The sequence below is a fragment of the Phyllobates terribilis genome, unplaced genomic scaffold, assembly GCF_046119375.1.
Source record: "Phyllobates terribilis strain yellow unplaced genomic scaffold, ASM4611937v1 Scaffold_143__1_contigs__length_4665640, whole genome shotgun sequence".
In the NCBI taxonomy this organism is placed as follows: domain Eukaryota; kingdom Metazoa; phylum Chordata; class Amphibia; order Anura; family Dendrobatidae; genus Phyllobates; species Phyllobates terribilis.
In genome coordinates, this window is record NW_027362903.1 from 4,178,485 (window position 1) to 4,203,006 (window position 24,522).

A 24,522-nucleotide genomic window follows, 5' to 3' on the forward strand; every position below is an offset into this window, starting at 1 on the left:
GTTTATTGCGTTTTAAGTCCTGCACTGCTAAAAGTCATGTACTGTAAGGATCTGTGCTTCCCAAGAGAGCCCAGACTGGAGGTACCTCAGTGACTACTACCTCCAACATCATGTAGTAATATTAACAAAAACACAAAACCTTAAAGTATTGGATTCTGCTGTTTCTTGGGTGAAAAATAAAGACTCTATAGATCAATTGTCTCTGTATTTGATTTGTCTGTGCTTCATCATAAGGATTGGGGCCCCTCTTGTCTTCTCACCACAGCACCCACATCCTGGGACATGGAAGGGCTACCTTCGTGTTTCAGATTTAGGGGGTCCTGAGAAGGATCCCACTGCCTATGTGGTATGAATCCAGGCTAAGCAGGGGATCGCTGTCTCAACAGACCCTCCTATATGGTGGCCATGCGAGTGCGCTCGTTCCATGCAGGCATATTCATGCCAAATCTCTTGTCTTCTGACTACTAAAAATGTCTTCTCCACTTTTATGGAAACTGCGCCAGTAAAAGGTAACATCCGTCACAGATGGTCAATTTTTCGCTTATACGGAGATATGACTCTCTTGACGGCATCTTTCAGGTCCTTGTTTCTGATACTGTAGATCAGGGGATTAAGTAAAGGGTTAATGAGGGCATATGTCATGGACACCACCCTGTTAAGAGTAAAGAGATTACTGGTGGTGGGCACAAAATAGATAAAGATAATGGACCCATAGAAGATAAACACCACCGTTAGATGAGAGGTGCAGGTGGAGAAGGCTTTAAGCTTTCCGTGACTGCTCCGGATCCTGAGAACGGTGCTGAAGATGCGAAAGTAGGGCACAAATGTGATGGCGAAAGCACCGATTCCGAGGATTCCACCCACAATTAATATGACTACAATGTTTATAAAAGTATCAGTACAAGAGATCTGGAACAGATGAGGAAGGTCACAGAAGAAGTTATGGATGGTGTTTGGACCACAGAAGGTCAACCTGAGTGTGAATAAAGTGTGGATCAAGGAGTAGAGGAACCCAAGCACCCAAACTCCAGAGGCCATGTAGGTACAAGCCGTCCAGGACATGATCTGGGTGTAGTGTAGGGGGTGGCAGATGGCAATGTATCTGTCATAGGACATAGCAGAGAGCAAGATGACCCCCCCACTGGCCAAGTAGATGAAGAAGAAGACTTGGGTAGTGCAGGCTGGAAAAGATATTGAGTGGTTTTCGGTAGCCAAGTCAAGGAGCATTTTAGGAGCCGTCACTGAAGAGTAGGAGACGTCTATAAAAGCCAAATTTCCGAGAAAGAAGTACATTGGAGTGTGAAGCTGGGAGTCTTTGAAGACGAAAACGATGATCAGAAAATTTGTGATGACAGTCAAGATATAGATGAAGAAGAAGACAACGAAGAGAAGACGTAAGTTGTGCGGATGATCTGAGAGGCCGATGAGAATAAATTCTGTCACTTTGGTGAAATTGGTCATTGCGTCAATCAAAGAACTTCCAATGTTTAGAAACCTGAATGGTGTGGGTCAGATAGACATTGGGTAAGTAGCAAGAAGTCGAGGACACAAGAGGTCGGCACAGACGTCACCTGAAGGGTTCAAATTATTCAAATGGAGTCATAGTTACCTGATAGATATAGAGGAACCTAGATCTTCACCCTCCCAGGAGACGCCAGGCCCTCTAAATAACAAGGCAATTCCTACAAAGCCTCAGAGCATTAATTATAATGTCAAGTTTTTGTGTTTCCCACTTGAGATCAGTAATTACTCTTCAGCTTTAAACTTGCAACAAATCGCGTTACTTTTATATTATTTTTTACAACTTAAAGTTATGACTTCATCCTAAAAATGTGTCTTTGGTTTACAAATAAGTGTTAAAATTTCAAGAAAGTTTTTTTAAGTTATTGACATGATAAAAATGTATAAAACCTGATTGAAATTGTATCGTCTTCTGAATATTAAATCCAAATGTATCTATATCTTTATGGCAACAGACTACAAAATCTCTGTGTCGTCTGATTCCCAGCCTTGTTCCCCTCTTTCACTAACAATGGTATGAAGGAGAGGAGGTAACGAGCTGCAGGATCAGACTACACACACTATTACCAGCCTGGGACCAGACTCCTGGTTTTGCATTGGAAAGATTTGTACATTTGCACCATTTACTTAAGATTTTTTGGGTTAGTAACATTGATTGATAGTAGATTGGCAAGTTGCCCATCAAACGAAAAAGATACATGATTATTCTATTGAATTCCCATGTCAACAGAAAATGACAAAATGGTAATAAACAGACATCTGTCCTGTGTAGGAAATCTGCAAAATAACAAGGACATTCCCAAGTTTTTAGTTCAGGACCTTCAAGGACCAATAATTCAGACAACTGGTTAAACAAATGATAAAGAGCACATAGTATCCCGTAGGGCCATCACAGACACAGATTTTGGGTTTTTAAGATACAAGGGTTCTGCTCAGAGGCATAGCTCGGGGTTCAGCTCAGTGGGGGCGAAACATCTGAGTGGTCCCCCAGCCAGGTAACCGTGTGTACAACTATGGTGGTGCAGCCTAATCATAAGTATAGCGGAACCTCAGGGATGACCGCACTGTTATTGAAAATCTCTATACAAAGACCAGCACGATATTACCGCCATATGGTGAAATATAGTGGTAGATGCCAATCATGCAGAACATATAAGAGATCACAGCACAGTTATATATAGTACATTACAGCTGACGTTCTTTCTGATGGAATCGTTCACTTTTCCTGTCTTTTCCATCGGGCCCAGACCGACACGACAGCTTCTCCATCCAGGACTTGTCTGCAGAGATTACAACAAAGACACATCTGACTTCTCACTTTTCCAGCCCCGTCCTCATCCATTCCCGACCTGCACAAACTCCTCATCCTGCTGATGCCCCAATATTGAGCCATTCCTGCCGTATGTGTCCCTATTACTGTTCCTATCACCACCCCACATAATAAAGCTACCACTGTGCCCCTTACAAAGTAAAATGCCTCCGTTGTGCCCTCTAGATGGTAAAATTACCCCCTAGAATACATTAATGCCCTGTGCAAATGTCCTAAAAATCAATGCCCACATTTTGCCCATAGAAAGTAATAATGCCCCCAGTGTGCCCAGTTGACAGTCACAATAACCTGAGTGCTCCAATAATGCCCACTTAACATTTAATAATGTCCTGAGTCCCCCATATATAGTTCACCTATACACAGCATGGGGGGCCCCACAGCAGCCTCCACTGTATGTGTGTCACCCCTGGCCTGGATGCCACAAATATTAAAGGCTGTGTCTGAGAGCAGGAGGGAGGTTCCCTGGTTAGGGACCATTAGCATGCAGCACCTCCTGTCCCAGGCCAGTAGGGGGAGCTGGCTGCCCTATAAAAGCTGGAACTGGGGCAGGGTTAGGGAGACCAGAACCCACTTCTGAAGTGACCAGAAGGGTTCTTAGAGAAGAGGGACAGGTCAGCAGCAGCTGAGGAGTCCGTGAGGCAGAGGAGGAACTGCAGGCCAGGGACAGAGGCGACAAGATCCGGTCCTGGCAGAGAACCAATTTAACCGGACATTGGGGTCCGAGGCTGCCCCGGGTTATCAAGCCCAGCAGCAGAGAACCAATCCGCGAGGGATTTCATGTCCTTTGGCCTAAGAAGCCCGGAGGCTCCGCCACAACAGAAGGGACCAGCAAGGCCAAGAGAGGCCAAAGGTAAAAGGAACCCAAGTTGCAAGCCATACGGGCGAGAAGTACACGGTCAGCTCAGGGATGTGGGCTATTACACCACGAAGAGGGGGATAGTCAGAAAGAGCATAGAGAGAACGGTAGGCCTACACACTCACCCTGACCAGTGGGGCTCGCCCGAATGCTCTCAGACACCCAGGCCCATTCCTAACCGGTACTACTGTTGGGTCATTAATAATACCTACAATAAAGACCCTGGACTGTTTGAAGTGGACTCTGAACTCTTACTATTGCGGCCTGCACTATCACCCCCAGCATCCACCTACATTGCCCTGAGGCTACACTCTTCCCGTGGGGAGTTATCCTATCCCTGTGCTGCACACCAACACCAGCCTCAGCGGTCTGCCTTGCAGCGGCGATTATCCCTGACCGCAATCCACGGGTGGCGTAGTCGGACATTCAAAACACTGATAAATAGACTGCCACAATTTGGTCTGACCACCCTGAGCCACGGGATCGGGTTGCCACTACTACCCCCAGCATCGTACAGAAGCCCGGTTCCTGGTACCCCACGGCCCAGGGGGCGAGTCAGCTTTGGCGTAGTCGTCAGGATTGTGACCAACCCGCTACAAACGGGTATTGCGTGCCTGAAAAAGACTTTATACATACCTGAGTGAAGTTTCCCGCCATTCGGGGCCATTTCCCGCCAATCGGAGCCGTTTCCCGCCATCGGGTGCCATCTTCGGGATGCCGCGCGGGAAGAAGAGGGGCGTGGACGTCAAAACCGCGTGAGACCTGAAGCCCCGCCCTACGCTGAGACGCTGCGCAAGATCCTGGAAGGAGATCCAGCGGACGCCGACGTCATCACCGAGCGATGCAAGGTCCTCACCCAGAGCATCGCGAGCAGAGCCGCGGCCTAGAGAAGAGGATCGCCGGAAGGTAGGCCACGGTTAACTAGGGGGGAGGAAGATGTCGGACGCGGAGGGACCCTCTACCACCAGCGTAGCCGCTGCAGCTGTGATGCTATTTTCCATGCCCTATATCCCCGGAGCGGCCTGGCTGCCACAGTATGCTGGCGAGTCGCATACCTTGGGCGACTTTAAAGAAAGGCTGTATAGCCTGTTCAAAGTTTATCCCCTAACAGAAGAACAGAAAGTAAGCATACTGATAGGGCAGTTAACCGGTGCGGCCCAGCGGGAGGTAAAGTCTTGCACAGCTGAGGAGAAAAGGACTGTAAGGGGGGTTCTGACCCGTCTACGGGACACCTTTGATACCTGTACCTCAGCAGAAATTAAAATGAGGTTCTATGGATGTAAGCAGAGGACACAGGACAGCATCAGAGATTATGCCCTAAATTTACAGGAAGCCTTGGGGGCAATTAAGCAAGCTGACCCTGGCAGCGTGCAGGATACAGATAAACTATTGACTGACCAGTTCATAGAAGGTCTGCTGTCCAGCGCCCACAGAACCCAGCTGCGCCTCATGGCCCTACAGAACCCCGATTTGACTTTTGCACAGCTCAAAGATAGGGTCATCTGGGTGCTCCGAGAACCTGCACCGGGTGGCGCTGTAGTTTCCCGGCGCCCTGCCATCACTTACCACCAGGGGGCGGAGCCCTACCCCGCAGACCTTGTGGGGGCTGATGCGCAGGCCCTAAACCCATCCCCGCCTGCAAACCTGCACCATCAGGTACAAGAACTAACAAAGAGTGTTGCTGCATTGACCAGGACCGTACAGTCGTTACAGATGGACCCGTCAGGACCAATCAAGCTGGCTTCCAGTCCGGAGGATGTCCCGTGGCGTCGACGGAGGAGGATCCCGTCGTTCAGAGGGAGGCCCACCGACTGTTACACTGAGGATGGACAGCCGATTTGCCGCCGTTGCAGCCAGCCGGGACACGTAGCCAGGTACTGTGCTTTAAATGGGTCCGACCTGGGGCAGAGGGCCAACCCCCAGGCATAAGGTCATCAGGCCCGTCTAATTGGCGTGATAAGTACGTGGGGGGATGCCCAGTTTTACCCGTAGTGCTGGACGGTATCCCCATGAGTGCACTGCTGGATACCGGGTCACAAGTAACTACCATCCCCTATGTACTTTTTAAGCAGTATTGGAGTGACACTGACATAACCCGCTATCCAGACAATGACTTGAGCATCATCGCCAGCAATGGCCAGCCTGTGACCATTAAGATTGGTAAAGTTGAACTGCCGGCACAGGGACTGATTATTGTGGACATTGACCGCCGAGAAAGTCACCCTAAAATAACCTTGGGTACTAACGTGATTGAAAATTGTCTTTCAGAAGTAATTGTGATTTTACAGCAGGTGGCGATGAATGCGAGCTCCAGCCAACAGAAGGTCCTCCAGAAAGAGATAAGAGCCCTGATGAGACGGCAACAGGTAGCACTGTCTGGTGGTGAGATCGGTAGCGTGAGGATGAGCGATCCGTTCCCCGTTGCCATGCCTCCCAAAAGTGAAATGATGATCTGGTATCGGACTGCAATCGGGTTAAGAGGGAGACACTACCAAGCCATGGTAGAACCCGTGTACTCAGACAGCAGGCCCACCATTTTGAGAGCCCGGGGGGTGGTTGATGTCCGCCATGGAAGGGTGCCTGTCCGGATCTTAAACATTGGGGAGAGGGAAGTACACTTACCCAGGTACGCTACACTTGCCAAATTGTATACTGTTGAACACAATGCTGTCAGGGCCGTGGAACCCTTGCCTCCATCTCCCCCGGTGGAGGGTAATGGCTCCCAGAAACCCAAGGAGGACTGGTGCCAGAAACTCCATGTGGGTGCTGACTCCACTCCCCTGCTCCAAAAACAAGGAGTCTACCGGGTGGTTCAGGAGTACGAGAGAATCTTTAGTAAGCACCCGCTAGACTTCGGCAGGGTGAAAGGGGTAGAACACCACATCCCCACGGGGAGCCACCCACCAATAAAAGAGAGATACAGACCGGTACCCCCTGCACACTATCAGAACGCAAAGGGCATGCAGAGAGAAATGAGAGAAGCCGGGGTCATTAGAGACAGCTGTAGCCCCTGGCCAGCCCCCTTGGTTCTGGTAAAAAAGAAAGACGGTACCATGAGAATGTGCGTGGACTATAGAAAGGTCAATCGTATCACCCATAAAGACGCGCACCCATTACCTAGGATAGAGGAGTCTTTGGCCGCACTAAAATCAGCTAATTTCTTCTCTACTTTGGACCTTACTAGCGGGTACTGGCAGGTTCCTGTGGCAGAGGCTGACAAGGAGAAGACCGCCTTCACCACCCCGATGGGATTAAGTGAATTCAACTGTATGCCCTTCGGGCTCTCCAACGCACATGGGACCTTCCAGAGGCTGATGGAATGCTGTCTAGGGCACCGAAACTTTGAGACGGTCCTACTTTACTTAGACGACGTGATTGTATATTCGAAGACCTACGAGGACCATCTAAAGAACCTGGCCGAGGTGTTCGAAGCCCTGGCAGGCTATGGCCTGAAAGTGAAGCCCTCAAAGTGTCACCTGTTGAAACCGAAGGTACAGTACCTGGGGCACGTGGTGAGTGCTGAGGGAGTAGCCCCCGACCCCGACAAGGTTACAGCCATCAAGAGCTGGCCAAGCCCCTCTAACATCAAAGAAGTGAGGCAATTCCTCGGGTTGGTAGGCTACTACCGAAGGTTCATAAAACCAGACAATGTGAACTGAGGTCTAAGATGGCAGACATACAAGAAACAGAGGCATGTTCACACTAGCAAAAAAGAAGCAAGACAAAAACATATCTCATACCCAACCATAATTATATATAAATGTAAAGCAAAGTTGCATAATAAATATAGGGTACTTAGTGAACTATTTTTGATCAAAAAAAGTATACAAGCCGTCCCACCAGCGGCAAGGTGACCCTAAATTGGGACGGTACCTATACTGCCTATATTAAAAACCTTACTGTATATCAAAGTTGAAATAATGCATATAAAAGGGTAGACAAATAGGACCGGGTCCCAACTCCAGACCACCTAGGCCCGTGGTAAGCTACATATATACCAATCAGCTCAACAAAGGGGATGCCACACCCTTAAATTGCACAGAATGCAAACAAGTCAAAAAACCAGACAATGTGAACTGAGGTCTAAGATGGCAGACATACAAGAAAGGTTACGCAGGTCAACCCGGAGCACTAGGGGTCAAATACCAGCTCGCTGGAAGATCTAAATGCTGTATATTGCAAATGTTTTATGTTTGTTACCCGGTTATTAATAATGTTTTCCAGTTTCCCTAGTTCAATGGACTGACAGATCATGGACACTGAATGGCCGGAACTGTCTTGTAGATAGTTGCACTTGGTGCCCTCTTGCGAAGATGGCCACAGAAGAAAAACCTGTCCGGCGTGGCCTCCTTGTGGCCCAAAGTAGGTAGCTCAGCCTTGTCGCCACGCGCAGGGCCAGGAACTTGGGGTTTATGGAGACAGGTCCCCGCACCGTTCAAAACTTCACCTTGTTGGGTGACATGGACACCCGGTCACGGAAGCGCCGTGACCTTAAGGACAAAATGTACTTGTACATATGTTATGTTATTGTTTATACCCTGTATTTGTGTTTCCTGTTTAGTCCGGAGTACTAAATTTTACTAGGGGGGAATGTGTCACCCCAGGCCTGGATGCCACAAATATTAAAGGCTGTGTCTGAGAGCAGGATGGAGGTTCCCTGGTTAGGGACCATTAGCATGCAGCACCTCCTGTCCCAGGCCAGTAGGGGGAGCTGGCTGCCCTATAAAAGCTGGAACTGGGGCAGGGTGAGGGAGACGAGAACCCACTTCTGAAGTGACCAGAAGGGTTCCTTAGAGAAAGGGACAGGTCGGCAGCAGCTGAGGAGTCCGTGAGGCAGAGGAGGAACTGCAGGCCAGGGACAGAGGCGACGAGAGCCGGTCCTGGCAGAGAACCAATTTAACCGGACATTGGGGTCCGAGGCTGCCCCGGGTTATCAAGCCCAGCAGCAGAGAACCAATCCACGAGGGATTTCATGTCCTTTGGCCTAAGAAGCCCGGAGGCTCCGCCACAACAGAAGGGACCAGCAAGGCCAAGAGAGGCCAAAGGTAAAAGGAACCCAAGTTGCAAGCCATACGGGTGAGAAGTACACGGCCAGCTCAGAGACGTGAGCTATCACACCACGAAGAGGGGGATAGTCAGAAAGAGCATAGAGAGAACAGTAGGCCTACACACTCACCCTGACCAGTGGGGCTCGCCCGAATGCTCTCAGACACCCAGGCCCATTCCTAACCGGTACCACTGTTGGGTCATTAATAATACCTACAATAAGGACCCTGGACTGTTTGAAGCGGACTCTGAACTCTTACTATTGCGGCCTGCACTATCACCCCCAGCATCCACCTACACTGCCCTGAGGCTACACTCTTCCCGTGGGGAGTTATCCTACCCCTGTGCTGCACACCAACACCAGCCTCAGCGGTCTGCCTTGCAGCGGCGGTCATCCCTGACCGCAATCCACGGGTGGCGTAGTCGGACATTCAAAACACTGATAAATAGACTGCCACAATTTGGTCTGATCACCCTGAGCCACGGGATCAGGTTGCCACTCCTACCCCCAGCATCATACAGAAGCCCGGTTCCGGGTACCCCACGGCCCAGGGGGCGAGTCATATGCATGGCCCCGCAGTATCTCTCCCACATTGTATGCATGGCTCCCAGTATTTCAGTAGCCCCCTGCACTGTATGCATGGTCCCCAGTAGTGCCCCCACCCACATTGTATGCATGGACCCCAGTATTCCAGTAGCCCTCACACTGTATGCATGGCCCCACAGTATCTCTCGCACTTTGTATGCATGGCTCCCAGTATTTCAGTAGCCCCCTGCACTGTATGCATGGCCCCCAGTATCTCTCCCACATTGTATGCATGGCCCCCAGTATTCCAGTAGCTTCCCACACTGTATGCATGGCCCCTACTAGTACCCTCACACTGTATGCATGGCCCCTAGTAGTGCCCCCTTACCCCCACTGTATGCATGACCCCCAGTATTGCTGCCCTACCCCCACTGTATGCATGGCCCCCAGTAGTGCCCCCCCACTGTATGCATGGTCCCCAGTACTTCAGTAGCCCCCCTGCACTGTATACATGACTCCCAGTAGTGCTGGAAATGTCGGACGCTGAAAGATGCTGAGGATGGTGCAATGCGGACCACAATGGTGACCTGACCAGACTAAAGAAGAAGACTGGACCCGAGTGTGACTTTGCGGCAGGACAGGTGAGGACAGTGGGAATATAATATTATTTTCACATATATTTATTATGCTCTGGGGTTTGGCAGGGACCTCAGAACATAATAATGTACATACAGTATACATAATATATATATACATAAACTTATACATTTATATTTACGTTTCATTCACATCGAATACATTTTTTGCAAATTCAATTTCCTGGCCAAAGTCGAGTGAAATACTGGGCTTGAACCTCTGCAGATTCGCTCATCACTGGATGATATGGTATCTTGATATCTTGTATGATTTTTAAGTATTTAGCTCCAGAAGTGGGAATCTGAAATAAATGGATGATAAATAGAGATAGAGAGATTAGCAGTGGTGATGCTGAAGCTTTATCATATATCAGTTTAGTGTAGTTCTGGACCCAGAACACCCATAACCCATATACAGATGATTGACAGTTTGCCCGGCGGCATTGCTGAGCCATTGACCTGACCTGTGTGCTCTCCCATACTGCTAGCAGAGACAACGTTACCTCTGCAGCATCGGAGACTGAAGCCGGCTGGATACAGCTACTTGGTCTGCTTCAAAGAAATAATTGCAAGTGCACGCTCCTTGTCTGGGAACCCAGCCACCTCGGAGGTGTCCGATAGACTTGGCAATGACCCGTAAATGATAGAGGAGCCGGAGGAGGGTGACTACTATCTGTCTTTGCTACTGTATGTATGCAATCATTTGGGCACAAGTTTTTAGAAAGTAGAAAACACCTTTAAAGCCAGTGAGATATAATCCTAATGATTCCTCTTTAGAGGGTGATTGAATGTGTCTTGTAAACATTTACAGATGCAAAGTGGAACAGCCGAATCCAGGAGCCGTCACAACAGGAGCCGTTAATTGTCTAAAAAATGTTTACGATTTTTTAAAAGAAAAGAACAAAAATTTCCATACATTAGTAACATTATTTTTCTGAATGTTGATCCTGTTAATCAAAACTTAGAATGAACGTAGAATGAACACAGGCATCCTATGCTACAGTCCATCTGCTCGGTGGTCTGGGGACAATGGGCAGCTACAATGATGTGAAAAATTGTTTGCCCCTTTCCTGATTTCTTATGCTTTTACATGTTTGTCACTTAAATGTTTCAGATCACAAAACAAATTTAAATATTAGACAAAGATAACACAAGTAAACAAAACATGCAGTTTTTAAAATGAAGGTCTTTATTTTTAAGGGAAAAAGAAATCCAAACCTACAGGGCCCTGTGTGAAAAAGTGATTGCCTCCCTCCTTTAAAACATAAATTAACGGTGGTTTATCACATCTTTGGGAAGCTGAGTTCAATTTCCCCAGCTACACACAGGCCTGATTACTGCCACACCTGTTCTCAATCAAGAAATCACTTAAATAAGACCTGCCTTACAAAGTGAAGTAGACCAAAAGATCCTCAAAAGCTAGACATCATGCTGCGAAAAGAAATTCAGGAACAAATGCAAAACAAAGTAATTGAGATCTATCAGTCTGGAAAATGTTATAAAGCCATTTCTAAAGCTTTGGGACTCCAGCGAACCACAGTGAGAGCCATTATCCACAAATGGTGAAAACATGGAACAGTGGTGAACCTTCCCAGGAGTGGCTGACTAAAATTACCCCAAGAACGCGATGACGACTCATCCAAGAGGTCACAATAGACCCCACAACAACATACAAGCAACTGCAGGCCTCACTTGCCTCAGTTAAGGTCAGTGTTCAGTATGGAGTGGGTTGCCTCCCTTAGGAACCCTCGGCCCCCTGAAACCTTTGACCAGTCCGACCAAGTAATCGGTGTTGCGGGGATCTCCCTGGGCCACCCAAGTCTGCATCGGCCTCGGAAGGGAGTGTATGAACCATCCTATTACAACTTGCTCTACCATCTGTGCTGGGGTAGAGGACTTCAGCTGGAACCAATTTTGGACTAGGTGCAGCAGATCAAACATTTGAGAGTGAGGGGGTTTGTCCCGGTGATATGCCCAGCAGTAAACCCGTTGAGCCCTGATAGTCATTGTTACTCCCAAGCACGCCAAAATTTCTGTTTTCAATTTCACATATTCTTTGGCATCCTATTAAGCTAAATCATAGTAGGCCTTTTGTGTCTCCCCCGTTAAGTATGGCGCCAGGACTTCTGCACACTGCTTTGGCGGGAGTTTCTCCCTATTGGTGACCCTTTCAAAAACGGTTAAAAAGGCCTCTGTGTCGTCTCCTGCGGTCATTTTCTGCAAGGTTCTCCTCACCGCCTTCCGGACAGAGAAACCGAGAAATCACAAGCTGATCATGGAGTCGGAGCTGCCTCCATGCCATAAAGCGCCTCTGCGAGCAATTCAGTCTGCTGCTGCTGTTGTCGGTGCTGCTGTATCTGTTGCTGCAGCTAATGTTGCTGGAACTGTTGTTGCTACTGCTGGAGCTCTTGCTGCTGGAGCTGTTGCATAAACAGCTCATTTGTCTCCAGTTGTGCCTGATGTTGTTGTTGATGGGCTTGCACCAGGTGTTTTATCAGGTCCTCCATGCTGTCTGATGTTGCTCCCTGCCTTATAGCCGCCTTCACCCAAGACATGCAACACTTCTCTAGCAGTCACACATGTTCCCTGGAATGCTGTCCGCACTTCTAACACCAAATGTAATAATGCTACTCACTTGGGAACGGGATGAGGTATCACAGGAACCATTTCTGTTTAAAGGTCCAGCTGGTTTATTTCACTCCTCATAAACCACGTTACAGGAAAACTTAAATACAGCCCTTGTCCGACACAAAGTACAAGAAAGTAAAAAGTCAATACAATAGTGCTGGTCATCCCAATTCAGGTTAGAGTGCAGCTCTTTAGTCATCATATCATATATCATATCATATAATGTAGAGTTGGAAGGGACCTCCTGGGTCATCTGGTCCAACCCCCTGCTCAAAGCAGGATTCACTAAATCATCTCAAACAGATGTCTGTCCAGCCTCTGTTTGAAGACGTCCATTGAAGGGGAACTCACCACCTCTCGTGGCAGCCTGTTCCACTCATTGATCACCCTCACTGTCAAAAAGTTTTTTCTAATATCTAATCTGTCCTTTAGTAAAGTCCTTTAGTAAAGGCGCTCAATCCTGGAGGTCTACAAGCCTCCACACTCAGACCATGTGTGAGACAAACATGCCTCATTTTGCAATCTGAACCATATCCTAGGGTGGAGATATCGTGAGCATCTGTCCTGCTCTAACTCTTTAGCTGCTCCCAATGAACCCGGCCCTGTTATGGCCGATTATCCCCTATTAGTAGTTAGTACTATTTGTACTAGAGCATTACTCCAGGTTTATATCACATAGGACAACTGCCTCTGTGATACATATCTGCCATCCATTATATGTCTAGCAGCCACTTTACACTCCCATTATTTAGAAACCCTAGCTTGGAACACGAATGAAGATACAAAGTAGAAGTAATATTCATCATTACTAACTTCTGGGGATTTCCACTTGCAAATATACATGAAATGAGCAGACACCAGTGTCTGGGAGCAACAGCGATGACACCGGGGAGATCACACAATATCTCACCGCTACCGTCACTCTGTCAGGATTTCGTCAGGGAATTGAGCACACGAACCCGACTACTCACTACTTAGGTATCGGCAAGCACGCAGTGAGTCATATGGCGTATACACGTCCGGATTCCAATGCATGGAATATGTGTATGAGCCCCTGTACGGTCACTGCCAGCTTCACGATAGCCCAATTAATATTATTCGCTGCCACCACCGGCCCGAGTTTGAAATATAATACAGGCCTGGCCGGACGCCTGCGTTCTGGTAGTGTATGGGTTCGGGGGAGGGAACGATTACAGAACAAAAAAAACAGGACTAATAAATTTTATATTTAATTAGTGATGAGGGGTTGTATTCGTTACTATTCGCTATTTGCACGGATAGTACGGTATTCGGGTTACTCGTTATATTCCGAGTATTTGTGTACACGTCTCGCTATATTCGGATGTCCCGCCCTGCAGTTTTGGCGCCTCCTTTGCAGCCACTAAACATGCTGGGCTTCTTAACAAATCACAGTAATGCCGCAGACATTTGGTTCTGACATTACTGTCATTGGCCGCCCAGCGTCATAGCAGTAGTCCAAACATTTCCTACTGCCTGCTACCAAGCACGCACCAGCCCATTTTCCCCACTGTTTTTGGGGTGACAGCATGCCTTCTGTCCATATTAGTCCACTTAAAAAGGCGTTTAGTGCCCTACACAAAGCAGTACTCCAAACATTTCCTACTGGCTGCTACCAAGCACGCACCAGGCCATTTTCCCCGCTGTTTTTGGGATGTCAGCCTGCCATCTGTCCACATTAGTCCACTTAAAAAGGCGTTTAGTGCCCTACGCAAAGCAGTAATCAAAACATTTCCTACTGCCTGCTACCAAGCATGCACCAGCCCATTTTACCCACTCTTTTGGCTGTGACAGCTAGCTTGGCTTGTGCCATCAACATCTGAAAATCTGTCAACAAAACCCAAAATGCCAAAAAAGCCTGTTGTTAAGGGACGTGGACGTGGTGTTGTCAGTGGTGCGCGAGAAGGCACTCAGTCTGTGTCAGGTCAGAAGAAGCTTGATGCATCTGCTATGTTCCTGGAAAAATGTCCCGGTCTGGAACGTAAATGTGTGAGGAAGCCAGAAGAGCGAGAGCAGATTCTGTCTTGGATAGCAGACAAGGCCTCTACGCATTTGCCAAGCAGCAACAAATCTTCCACGACCACACAGTCTACTGTCGATACACTGAAGGCTGGCCCATACAATCCTGAAGCTGGTTCTCTTTCCTCCCGCCATTATCAGTCACAGGAGACATATGACCCCAAGCTTGCCCACTCTGAGGATCTGTTTGGTACGTATCCTTTGGTTGGCTCTGGCCTATCACCATGCAGCATTGAAGAGGGACAAGAGGAGATGGCGTGCATTGATGCTCAAGTATTTGAGGACCTACGGCCAGAAGAAAGCCACTTGGAAGAACGTCATTTACTGTCTCCAGAAGTGGAGGTGTGGCGCCCTGCTCAGCACAGGTGCCACAGAACCCAGTAGGGTGCATGGATGGACTTCTCCACAAGAGGCCCTCATTACATTCACACACCTCCACCCTACCACCTCAGACCAGCAGAGGGAGTCCGTTAGGGATATATATATATATGGAGGGTGGAGCCAGGCAGTTCAGTGTACAGTTTAGAGTGTAGTGTGCACAGTAAGAGAGCAGCACGCAGGCTGCTGTGTGAGGCAAGTTGAAGCCTACAGCGCGCACTGAAGCCTAGTGAGGGCCCTGAGTGTGGTCGAAGGCGAGAGGAGAGAAGAGGAGAGGAGAGAGGAGTTGAGGGGGCAGAGGAGCGTACCAGGCTCACCCCGAACTATATACCGGACACCGGGTCCGCGCCTACAGGGTCCCTTTACACCCAGTAGGGACCATCGGACACCTGGAAGACTACAAGTCCCAGGTCAACCAACGCTGACTACAGTAACAGGGCTAGGAGTCACGGAGGCCCCAGTGTCCAGGGAGAGTGATCTCCAAGAGAAGGCCCTACCACCTGGTCAGCAGGTGCAAAAGAGAAAGAGAGACAGTAATAAAGCCAGGCCTAGCTCCAGGCAGGTCAGAAGCTTAGCAAGTGGAAGCAACGGATCAGGAGGCCCTATACCCGCTCACTGGGGAGAGTTCAGAAGTGCACCCGGCGTACCGAGTACACTGGACCATACCTGCATCAAGACCAGTAAAGGTACCGAAGCAAACCCCCGTGTGAGTGTCCGTCATTTCTTCCTGAACCGTCCATCTCTCCCCTGCATCACCATCCATTAATCCCACTCTGCCCTGAGGCCCGCTCCACCTGTGGGGAGTCGTTCCATCACAAGCTGCCCTACCATCTGCCTCAGAGGACTGCTCCGCAGCGGCGGCCCCCTTTAGCCGCATTCCACAGGTGGCGTCACGAACACTTCACAAATCCCCTATAAATAATTCCCCTTTTCATTGACCGCCCTGGGTCACGGATCTGGCCAGCCACCGTGATATCCCCCATACCGGCATCCATAGGCCCGGCTGCCGAGTACCCCACGGCCCGGGGGCGAGTCAGAGGCTGATGATGATGAGACACAGTTGCCATCAGGTCAGCCTATAATGTCAACTGGGAAGGAGATTGAGATGGAAGATGAGGTGGTCGATGATGAGTCCACCGATCCGACCTGGACCGTTGGCATACATAGCCATGACAGCAACACAGAGGAAGATGGATATGTAGCACCAACACAGGCACCAAGGGGGTGTGGTTTGCCCAGAGTGAGAACTGGGTCAACTGTTCCCAAGAGCACCCCCGCTGAGCGTCAAGTCAGGGCAAGGGGGTGTTCAGCTGCTGTGTGGAATTTTGTTTTCTGAAAGTCCTTCAGAGAAAAACATTGTAGTCTGTAGCATCTGCCATACCAAGTTGAGCAGAGCCCAGGGCAAAGGCAACCTGAGTGACGCGCCCCCTGGGCTGTGTGTGTAGGGGAATACCCGGAGCCGGGTCTCTGTGTAATACTGTGGGTTGTAGTCTCCGTGGCGGCGACCCGGTCCCGTGGCTCAGGGTGGTCAAACCAGTGGCAGTCTATTTATGTGGTTTTTATGATTAAATGTCTGACTACGCCACCCGTGGATTGCGGTCACTGAGAACCGCCGCTGCGTGGCAGACCGCTGAGGCTGGTGTAGTGTGCGCAGCAGAGGGTAGTATAACTCCCCATGGGAGGAGTATAGCCTCAGGGTAGCGTCTGTAGATGGTGAGGGTTGTGGTGCGTGGGCGCAGCAGAAATGACTCAGAGTCCGTGCAGTGCAGTTCAGGGTCTTTACTGTTGGTACTGAAGAAGGCCCTGCCGGGAGTACTGGCTAACATTAGAGGCCTGGTCAGTCTGTGAGCGAACAAGAGTCCCCCTGGCCAGGTGGAGATATAGGCCTTCCCGTCTGACTGCACTCTTCCTGGCTACCTTGCTGTAGTCGTGTAGTAGCCCACGTCCCTGAGTGTACCGTGTGGTGCTCACCCGTATGGCTGGTGACTTGGGGCCTTTGGTACCTTCCGCTCCTCGATGGCGGTGCCGGTCCCTTGCGTGTGACTGAGCCTCCGGGCTTTCTATGGCCAGAGGACCTGAAATCCTGTGGCAGGTGGTTTCTGCTGCTGGATGTATAATCCCCACAGCCTCGGACTCCGGTGTCTGGTTCTCTGCGTCTTCTGCCAGGACGAGCTCTGCTCCAGTCCCTGGTCTTCAGCTCCTGGCTCCTACAGAGCTCCTTGCTGCTGCTCTGTCCCTTTCTCTGGACTCTGACTCACTAACCTCGCCCCAGATCCAGTTTATAAAGGACAGATTCCTCCCCTCCCTGGACTAGGGCAGGAGGTGTGGCATGCAATAATGCTCCTGACCAGGAAAACCCATGCTCGCTCTCAGACATGGTATTTCTACCACTGTGGCAACCAGACCCCTGGGGTGCCACATGAGCTCCACCAGCATGCAAGACCACATGGCAGACAAACACCCCAGTAGTGGGCGGAACACCAGGATACCAAATCTGCGTCTGCGGGTCAAACCAATGCCATGTCGCCTGGGCTATGTCTTTCAGAATCTGCTGTTCAGGAAGCAGGCACTCATACCTCCTGCCCACAAGCTGCGGTTGCTCACACACAGCAAACATCAACCATATCCACTTCCTTGTCCCAGCGAAGCGTCCAATTGTCCATGCCTGAGAGCTTGGAAAGAAAACGTAAATACTCAGCCACGCACCCACAGGCACAAATAGTAAACTCGCACATTTCCAAATTGCTAGCTGTGGAGATGTTGCCGTTTAGGCTTGTGGGAACACAGTCTTTCCGTGATCTCATAGCTGTGGCTGCCCCACGATGCAGTGTTCCCAGCCGCCACTACTTTGCCCAGTGTGCTGTCCCTGTGTTACACAAGCACGTATTAAACAATCTGAAACGTGCTCTCACCAACGCCGTAACCGGGAAGGTCCACCTAACAACAGACACCTGGACAACTTGTTGTGGACAGGGACGATACATTTCTGTCATGACACACTGGGTGAACCTGGTGGAGGGTGGGACAAAGGCGCAAACTGGAACATCACACATCCTACCCACGCCAAGAATAGCGGGCCCAACTTCTGTCAGGGTTTCCGCCTCTTCATATTCCACTTCCTCTCTCCCCTCCTCCTGCTCCTCATCCTCTGCTGAATTAACCTCCCCATCACTGCCAAGCTGGGGCATGTGCAGCAGCTGATCTGTTTAGGTCAGAAAACACACACTGTAGCAGAGCTGTGGCAAGCTTTAAAACAACAGACCGATCAGTGGCTCTCCCCGCTGCACCTCCAACCCGGTCTGGTCGTCTGCGATAATGGGCGTAACCTGATGCCAGCTTTAAAGGTCGGCAAGCTGGTACACGTGCCATGCATGGCTCATGTGCTGAGCTTAGTTGTTCAGAAATTTCTGAAAACTTACCCTGACTTGCCGTTCCTACCGTATTAGCGCCCATTTCCACCATTCCTCTACCGCTTTTGCTGCTCTTACAGCGCTGTAAAAGTGCTTGAATTTGCCAAGTCACCGACTCATTTGCGACCTGCCCATGCAGTGGAACTCAATCTATCATATGTTGGTGAGGATTAGTGAACAGCAGAGGGCAGTACCTAAATACCAGCTTCAGCATGCTGGTCGGACTGAGAGTCAGCCACCACACATAACAACTGTCTATCGCTGACATTTGTGAGGTTCTTGAGAACTTTGAGTACAGCATCAACTTCGTGAGCAGCTATTATCAGTGTAACCATCCCACGGCTTTGTCTCTTGAAACAATCACTGCATAATCGCAAAGAGGAAGCTTTGAGTGCCCAGCATGTTGGTATGGAGCCAGATTTCCCAATGGGTGATACTACCCAGCCCAGCCAATATTCTGAGGCAACATTGGGTGATGAGGAGGATGAGGAGAGACAGGACTTGTTTTTCTGTGCTACCGAGGGGACTTGTAATGCTACAGACGTAACACCCAACCCAAGCTTCATGTCTGTCCAGCTTGGATTGGCTGGAGAGGAGGAGGTGGAGGAGGAGGAGGAGGCGAGTTTGCGTGAGGAGAAGATGGGTACTGTTTCTACTGTTGGGGACACAGAACATTTGCCTTTTTGCAGCTTGGCCCACATGGCACAGTTCATGTGTAAGTGTCTGTGGCAAGACCTTCGCGTGATACACATTTTATCCAACAACCTATACTGGTTGGCCACCTTTCTCGATCCACGGTACAAGGAGAAATTTCCCTCTTTCCTTTTGGAGTCACCAGTTACATGAATTCATTGGAATCCTGGAGGAACCATTACTCAGGGCGACCATAGGCCCTTCTCTCAGGCACACGATAGATTCAGTTGCTGACCAGACACATCTGACAAGAGTCTTCATAAACGGTAGAACAGTAACATTTAATGAGGCACGGCCAGTGCAATGCAAATGTTTCTTTGAGCAACAGGCTCCAGTAATAACAGTACAGTCTCCTTTGCAGCACAGCAGTACACAGTCTATTATCCGATAGCACAGTACAGAACAGTTTTAATGCATACACAACCACAGGCTTTTCCTTCACAAGGACTCAATAGTACACAGCATTCTTTATCCTGCATGGAGATGGAGGGGGGAAGGGTGTGATGAGGAAGATGATCTCTATGATAGGCTTCCATCCAGTCCTTATCTTCCTGGCCAATAATACTCCACACTGTTAGCTCAGGGAGTCTAACTGACCTTTGATTAGCTTCCCTCCTGACATAATTCTGTTCCCTAGCCTTCTGTGAGATACAGATCATAAGCCACCTTTCTCTTCGGGTCCGGCCAGACAGTAAACAACTTCCCCACAATTCCCCTGGGGCTCTGCTAAAACACTCCCCTTTTCCTGTGACTGTGTTAAACCCTGTAGTTACTGGATGCTTCTGGAACACAACACTTCCTGTCTCCTGTGCTTGTGTTACCTCTAATAGTTGCTGAATGCTTTAAAAGTAACAGTACTACTGCTGCATGTCACACGCTGCAACAGCACTACTTCTGCATGTCACACTCTGCAACAGCACTACTTCTGCATGTCACAGTATTCCTACTCCAGCCTAACTACTATTTGTGATTGGAGGCCCTTGGGATGGAGGCTTCCTGCGTCAGCCATGACTCAGCCCATAGGGCTAATTTTTACAAACCCTATGTACATTGTGCAGTGGACAAATCTGGAATGTACAGTGGTCCTACCAAACTAATATTTGTCATTGGAGGCCCTTGACACAGATTGTGCCACATTGTGACTGAGATGGCTACGATGGAGTACGGTAGTAGTTGTGGTCCTCAATTCAAGTTTTCAGAGGGCCATCAGTCAGTCATCAACAATCAGTGTAAATTTCTATTGAATATGTATCCCCTACATATTCAATAGAAATTTACACTGATTGTTGATGACTGACTGATGGCCCTCTGAAAACTTGAATTGAGGACCATAACTACTACCGTACTCCATCGTAGATAATGTTTGACAAGGGAGGCCCTTGTCATGGAATCTCCCTGCACCTATGACACTGCCCCCAGGAGTAATTTTTGGAAATACGATGCACATTCTGCACTGGACCAAGTAGTACAGTATCAAGAAGTCTTCTCTTCCTATATAATCTGGGGAATATTTGCAATCAAAATCTCTGAGCCATTTGGAGAAGCTTCATCAACCCACCCTGGAGGGGGGACACCATATATCCTTTGTCCATTGACTTGCACAAGTGATATATTTGAGCTCGTCATCCAGTTGACTGGTGCAGCTTTATTTTTCCGGTTCACAGAGTTCAGCCATACCTGAGGATCGCAGGCTACCCTCACTGCTACCTTCAAGTTCTCCATGTCTCTTGGCCTTTTTCTCTGTAGTCTCTGCCCTTAAATGAGTTAAATAATAGAGTGAGGGCCCTACAATATGAATAAGTGAGGGCACTCTAAAATGTACACAAGAGGCACCTCCAAAATCTCTAGAGGAAGGCACTTCAAAATGTATGTTACAGGGCCACACGAGGGCTCTCACAAAACTCAGCTTTCCTGCCTACTGCAGGGCCTCTGAACATCTGAATTTAGGGCCGCAGTATCACATGGTGGTGGAGGAGGAGGAGGAGGGTCAAGCCCAACGCTACAAGGGGCACATTGTAAACTGCTATGGAATATGTGTGGCACCCCAGGGGTCTGGTTACCACAGTAATAGAAATATTACGTCCGAGTGCAAGTGGGAGGTTTTTCCTGGTCAGGAGCCCTTAAAATTGCAACACCTCCTGTCCCAGACCAGATAGGGGAGGAACCTGCCCTATATAAACTGGATCTGGGGCGGGGTTAGAGAGTCAGAGCCTGGAGTTAGTTCTAGACACAGGGAAAGTAACAGCGAGGAGCTCTGTAGGAGCAGGAGTTGAAGACCAGGGACTTGAGCTAAGCGGAGTTCGTCCTGGCAGAAGAATCTAAGAACCGGACACCGGAGTCCAAGGCTGCAAGGATCTTTAAGTCCAGCAGCAGAAACCAGCCGGCAAGGGATTCCAGGTCCTCTGGCCATAGAAGCCCGGAGGCTCAGTCACGAGCAAGGGACCAGCACCGCCATCGAGGAGCGGAGGCTATCAGAAGGCCCCAAGTCACCAGCCATACGGGTGAGTACTACACGGTACACTCAGGGACGTGGGCTACTTCCACTCGCTTACAGCAAGGTAGCCAGGAAGAGTGCAGACAGATGGGGAGGCCTACAACTCCACCTGGTCAGGGGAACTCCTGTTTGCTCACAGACTGACCAGGCCTCTTATGCTAGCCAGTACTCCTGGGAGGGTCTGCCTTATTATCATCAGTAAAGACCCTGAACTGCACTGCAAAGACTCTGAGTGTTATGATAGGCTACGAGCACTAAGGAAAGACAGGAGATCTGTCCCTACAATAGAACTAAGCTAGATCCCTACGATGTAACGGGGAACCTGATCCTGCGATCAGACCCGCTAAAGTCCTCAGCTAGTCTGAACGAAGACCTATAGATTTGAGGGAGGGATCCCTACAAGAACTAGGGACTGGGAGAAAGATGGACACCTCCTAGCAGAAATTGTAGCAGTAAAAAGACAAACACACAACATAGAACATAAAGGTCAAAAGACCTAGCTAAACTGACTGAAAAAGGTAACAAAGCACCTGGCTAGCTTAAGAGTAGAAATTACAATGAAGTCCAGCATGGCCAGAAGGGCGGAGCAGGATTAAATAGGCAAAAAGGTCATGTGACCAGCAAAATAGAAAAAACCTAACAGGAGAGTTCTAACACTGAGTCGTTCCTGCTGCGCCCATGCACCATCACTCCCATCATCCACGTTCCCTGCCCTGAGGTTATACTCTTCCCGAGGGGAGTTATCCCATCCTTTGCTGCGCACACCACACCAGCCTCAGCGGTCTGCCTCGCAGCGGCGGTACACCCTGACCGCAATCCACGGGTGGCGTAGTCGGACATTAAACCACAAAAACCCTATAAAGACTGCCACTGGTTTGACCACCCTGAACCACGAGACCGGGTTGCCGCCATGGAGACTACAACCCCCAGAGACCCTGCTCCGGGTAACCCACACACGAGCACACACGGCCCAGGGGGTGCGTCAACTTTGGCGTAGTCGGCAGGATTTTGACCAACCCGCCACAAACGGGTATTGCGTGCCTGAAAAACACTTCATACTTACCGGAAAAAGAAGTTTCCCGCCATCCGCAGCTGTTTTCCCGCCATCCGCAGTCGTTTTCCCGCCATCGGACGCCATCTTCGGGATGCCACGTGGGAAGAAGAGGGGCGTGGACGCCGAAAGCGCGCGAGAGCTGAAGCCCCGCCCGATGCCCCGACGCTGCGCAAGGTCCTGGAAGGAGAGAGAGCGACGCTGACGTCACCAGGACGCGACGCTAGGTCCTCCACCCCGACGATCGCCAGCGGAGCCGCGGCCTACGGAAGAGGATCGACGGAAGGTAGGCCACACTTAACTAGGGGGGGAGGAAGATGACGGACACGGAGGGACCCTCTACCACCAACGCGGCCACTGCCGCGGTAATGCCGTTCACAATGTCATACATCCCCGGAGCGGCCTGGCTGCCCCAATACTCAGGGGAGTCGCATACCCTAAGCGACTTTAACGAGAGACTGTACAGCCTATTTAAGGTATACCCCCTGACGGAGGGACAGAAAGTGAGCATATTGATAGGCCAGCTAACCGGCGCAGCCCAACGTGAAGTAAAGTCCTGGTCAGTCAGGGACAAGGAGACCGTGAAGGAGATCTTAGCCCGTCTGAGGGACACTTTTGATACCCGCACCTCAGCAGAGATCAAAATGAAGTTTTATGGGTGCAAGCAGCGGGCCCAAGACAGTATAAGAGACTGTGCTTTGAATTTGCAAGAGGCCCTGGGAGCCATTAAACAGGCAGACCCTGACAGTGTGCGGAATGCAGATGAACTGTTGACTGAGCAATTCATTGAGGGCCTGCTGTCCAACGCCCACCGAACCCAGTTATGGGCAATGGCCTTGCAGAAACCTGGGCTAGACATTGCAAAGTTCAAAGACAGGGCCATCCGGGTGCTCTGAGAACCGGCACCGGGTAGCGCGGTAACCCACCGGCCCCCTGCTATTGCCTATCAGCAGGAAGCGGCGCCCTTGTCTGCAGAGCCTGTGGGAGCTGGTGCGCAGGCTTTGGATAAATACCCGGCTGCAGACTTGCACCATCAGGTCCAAGAACTGACCAGCGTTGCCACATTAACCAGGACTGTGCAGTCGTTACAGGTATCCTCTCCAGGAAAGATCCAGCTGGCGTCCGGACCGGAGGATGTCCCGTGGCGCCGACAGAGGAGGATCCCACCGTCCAGAGGATGACCCAGCGACCGCTACAACGAGGACGGACAGCCCATCTGCCGCCACTGCAATCAACCCGGACATATGGCAAGGTACTGTCATTTAAACGGGCACAACCTGGGGTAGAGGGCCAACCCCCAGGCATAAGATCATCAGGCCCATCGAACTGGCGTGATAAATACGTAGGGGGACGTCCGGTCTTGCCTGTGGTACTGGATGGCATTCCTATGAGTGCCCTACTAGACACTGGGTCACAGGTGACTACCATCCCGTACGTGCTCTTTAAGCGGTACTGGAATGACTCGGACATAACCCGCTACCCAGATGACGACCTGAGTATCATCACCAGCAATGGTCAGCCCGTGCCGCAGGTGGGGTTCAAAGAGGTGACCATTAAGATCGGTAAAGTCGAACTGGCGGCACAAGGACTGATTATTGTGGACATTGACCGTCATGAGAGTCACCCTAAAATAACCTTGGGAACTAACGTGATTGAAAATTGTCTTGCAGAGATAATTCTCATTTTACAGCAGGTTGCCAAGAACCAGCCAGCAGCGTGTTCTCCAAAAAGAGATCCGGGCACTGATGAAACGGCAACAAGTGGAACTATCTGGTGGTGAGATTGGTAGCGTGAGAATGTGTGACCCGTTCCCTATTGCCATGCCCCCGAAAAGTGAGATGATGGTCTGGTGCCGGGCAGCTATTGGTCTAAGAGGTAGAGACTACCAAGCAATGGTAGAACCCGTCTACTCAGACA

At 49.8% G+C, this 24,522-nt stretch overlaps 1 protein-coding gene across 1 annotated transcript; it reads right to left on the reverse strand.

Annotated features, from left to right (window-relative positions):
* Positions 1–519: 519 nt before the first annotated feature.
* On the reverse strand, positions 520–1,461 carry LOC141206890 (olfactory receptor 5V1-like). The gene has a single exon (XM_073664259.1). It carries the CDS (start codon positions 1,459–1,461, stop codon positions 520–522), a length of 942 nt encoding a protein of 313 aa, XP_073520360.1.
* Positions 1,462–24,522: the final 23,061 nt, after the last annotated feature.

Bases quoted from the DNA above. Each gene is read 5' to 3' on its own strand.
- LOC141206890 (XM_073664259.1), bottom strand. From the start codon at position 1,461: ATGACCAATTTCACCAAAGTGACAGAATTTATTCTCATCGGCCTCTCA.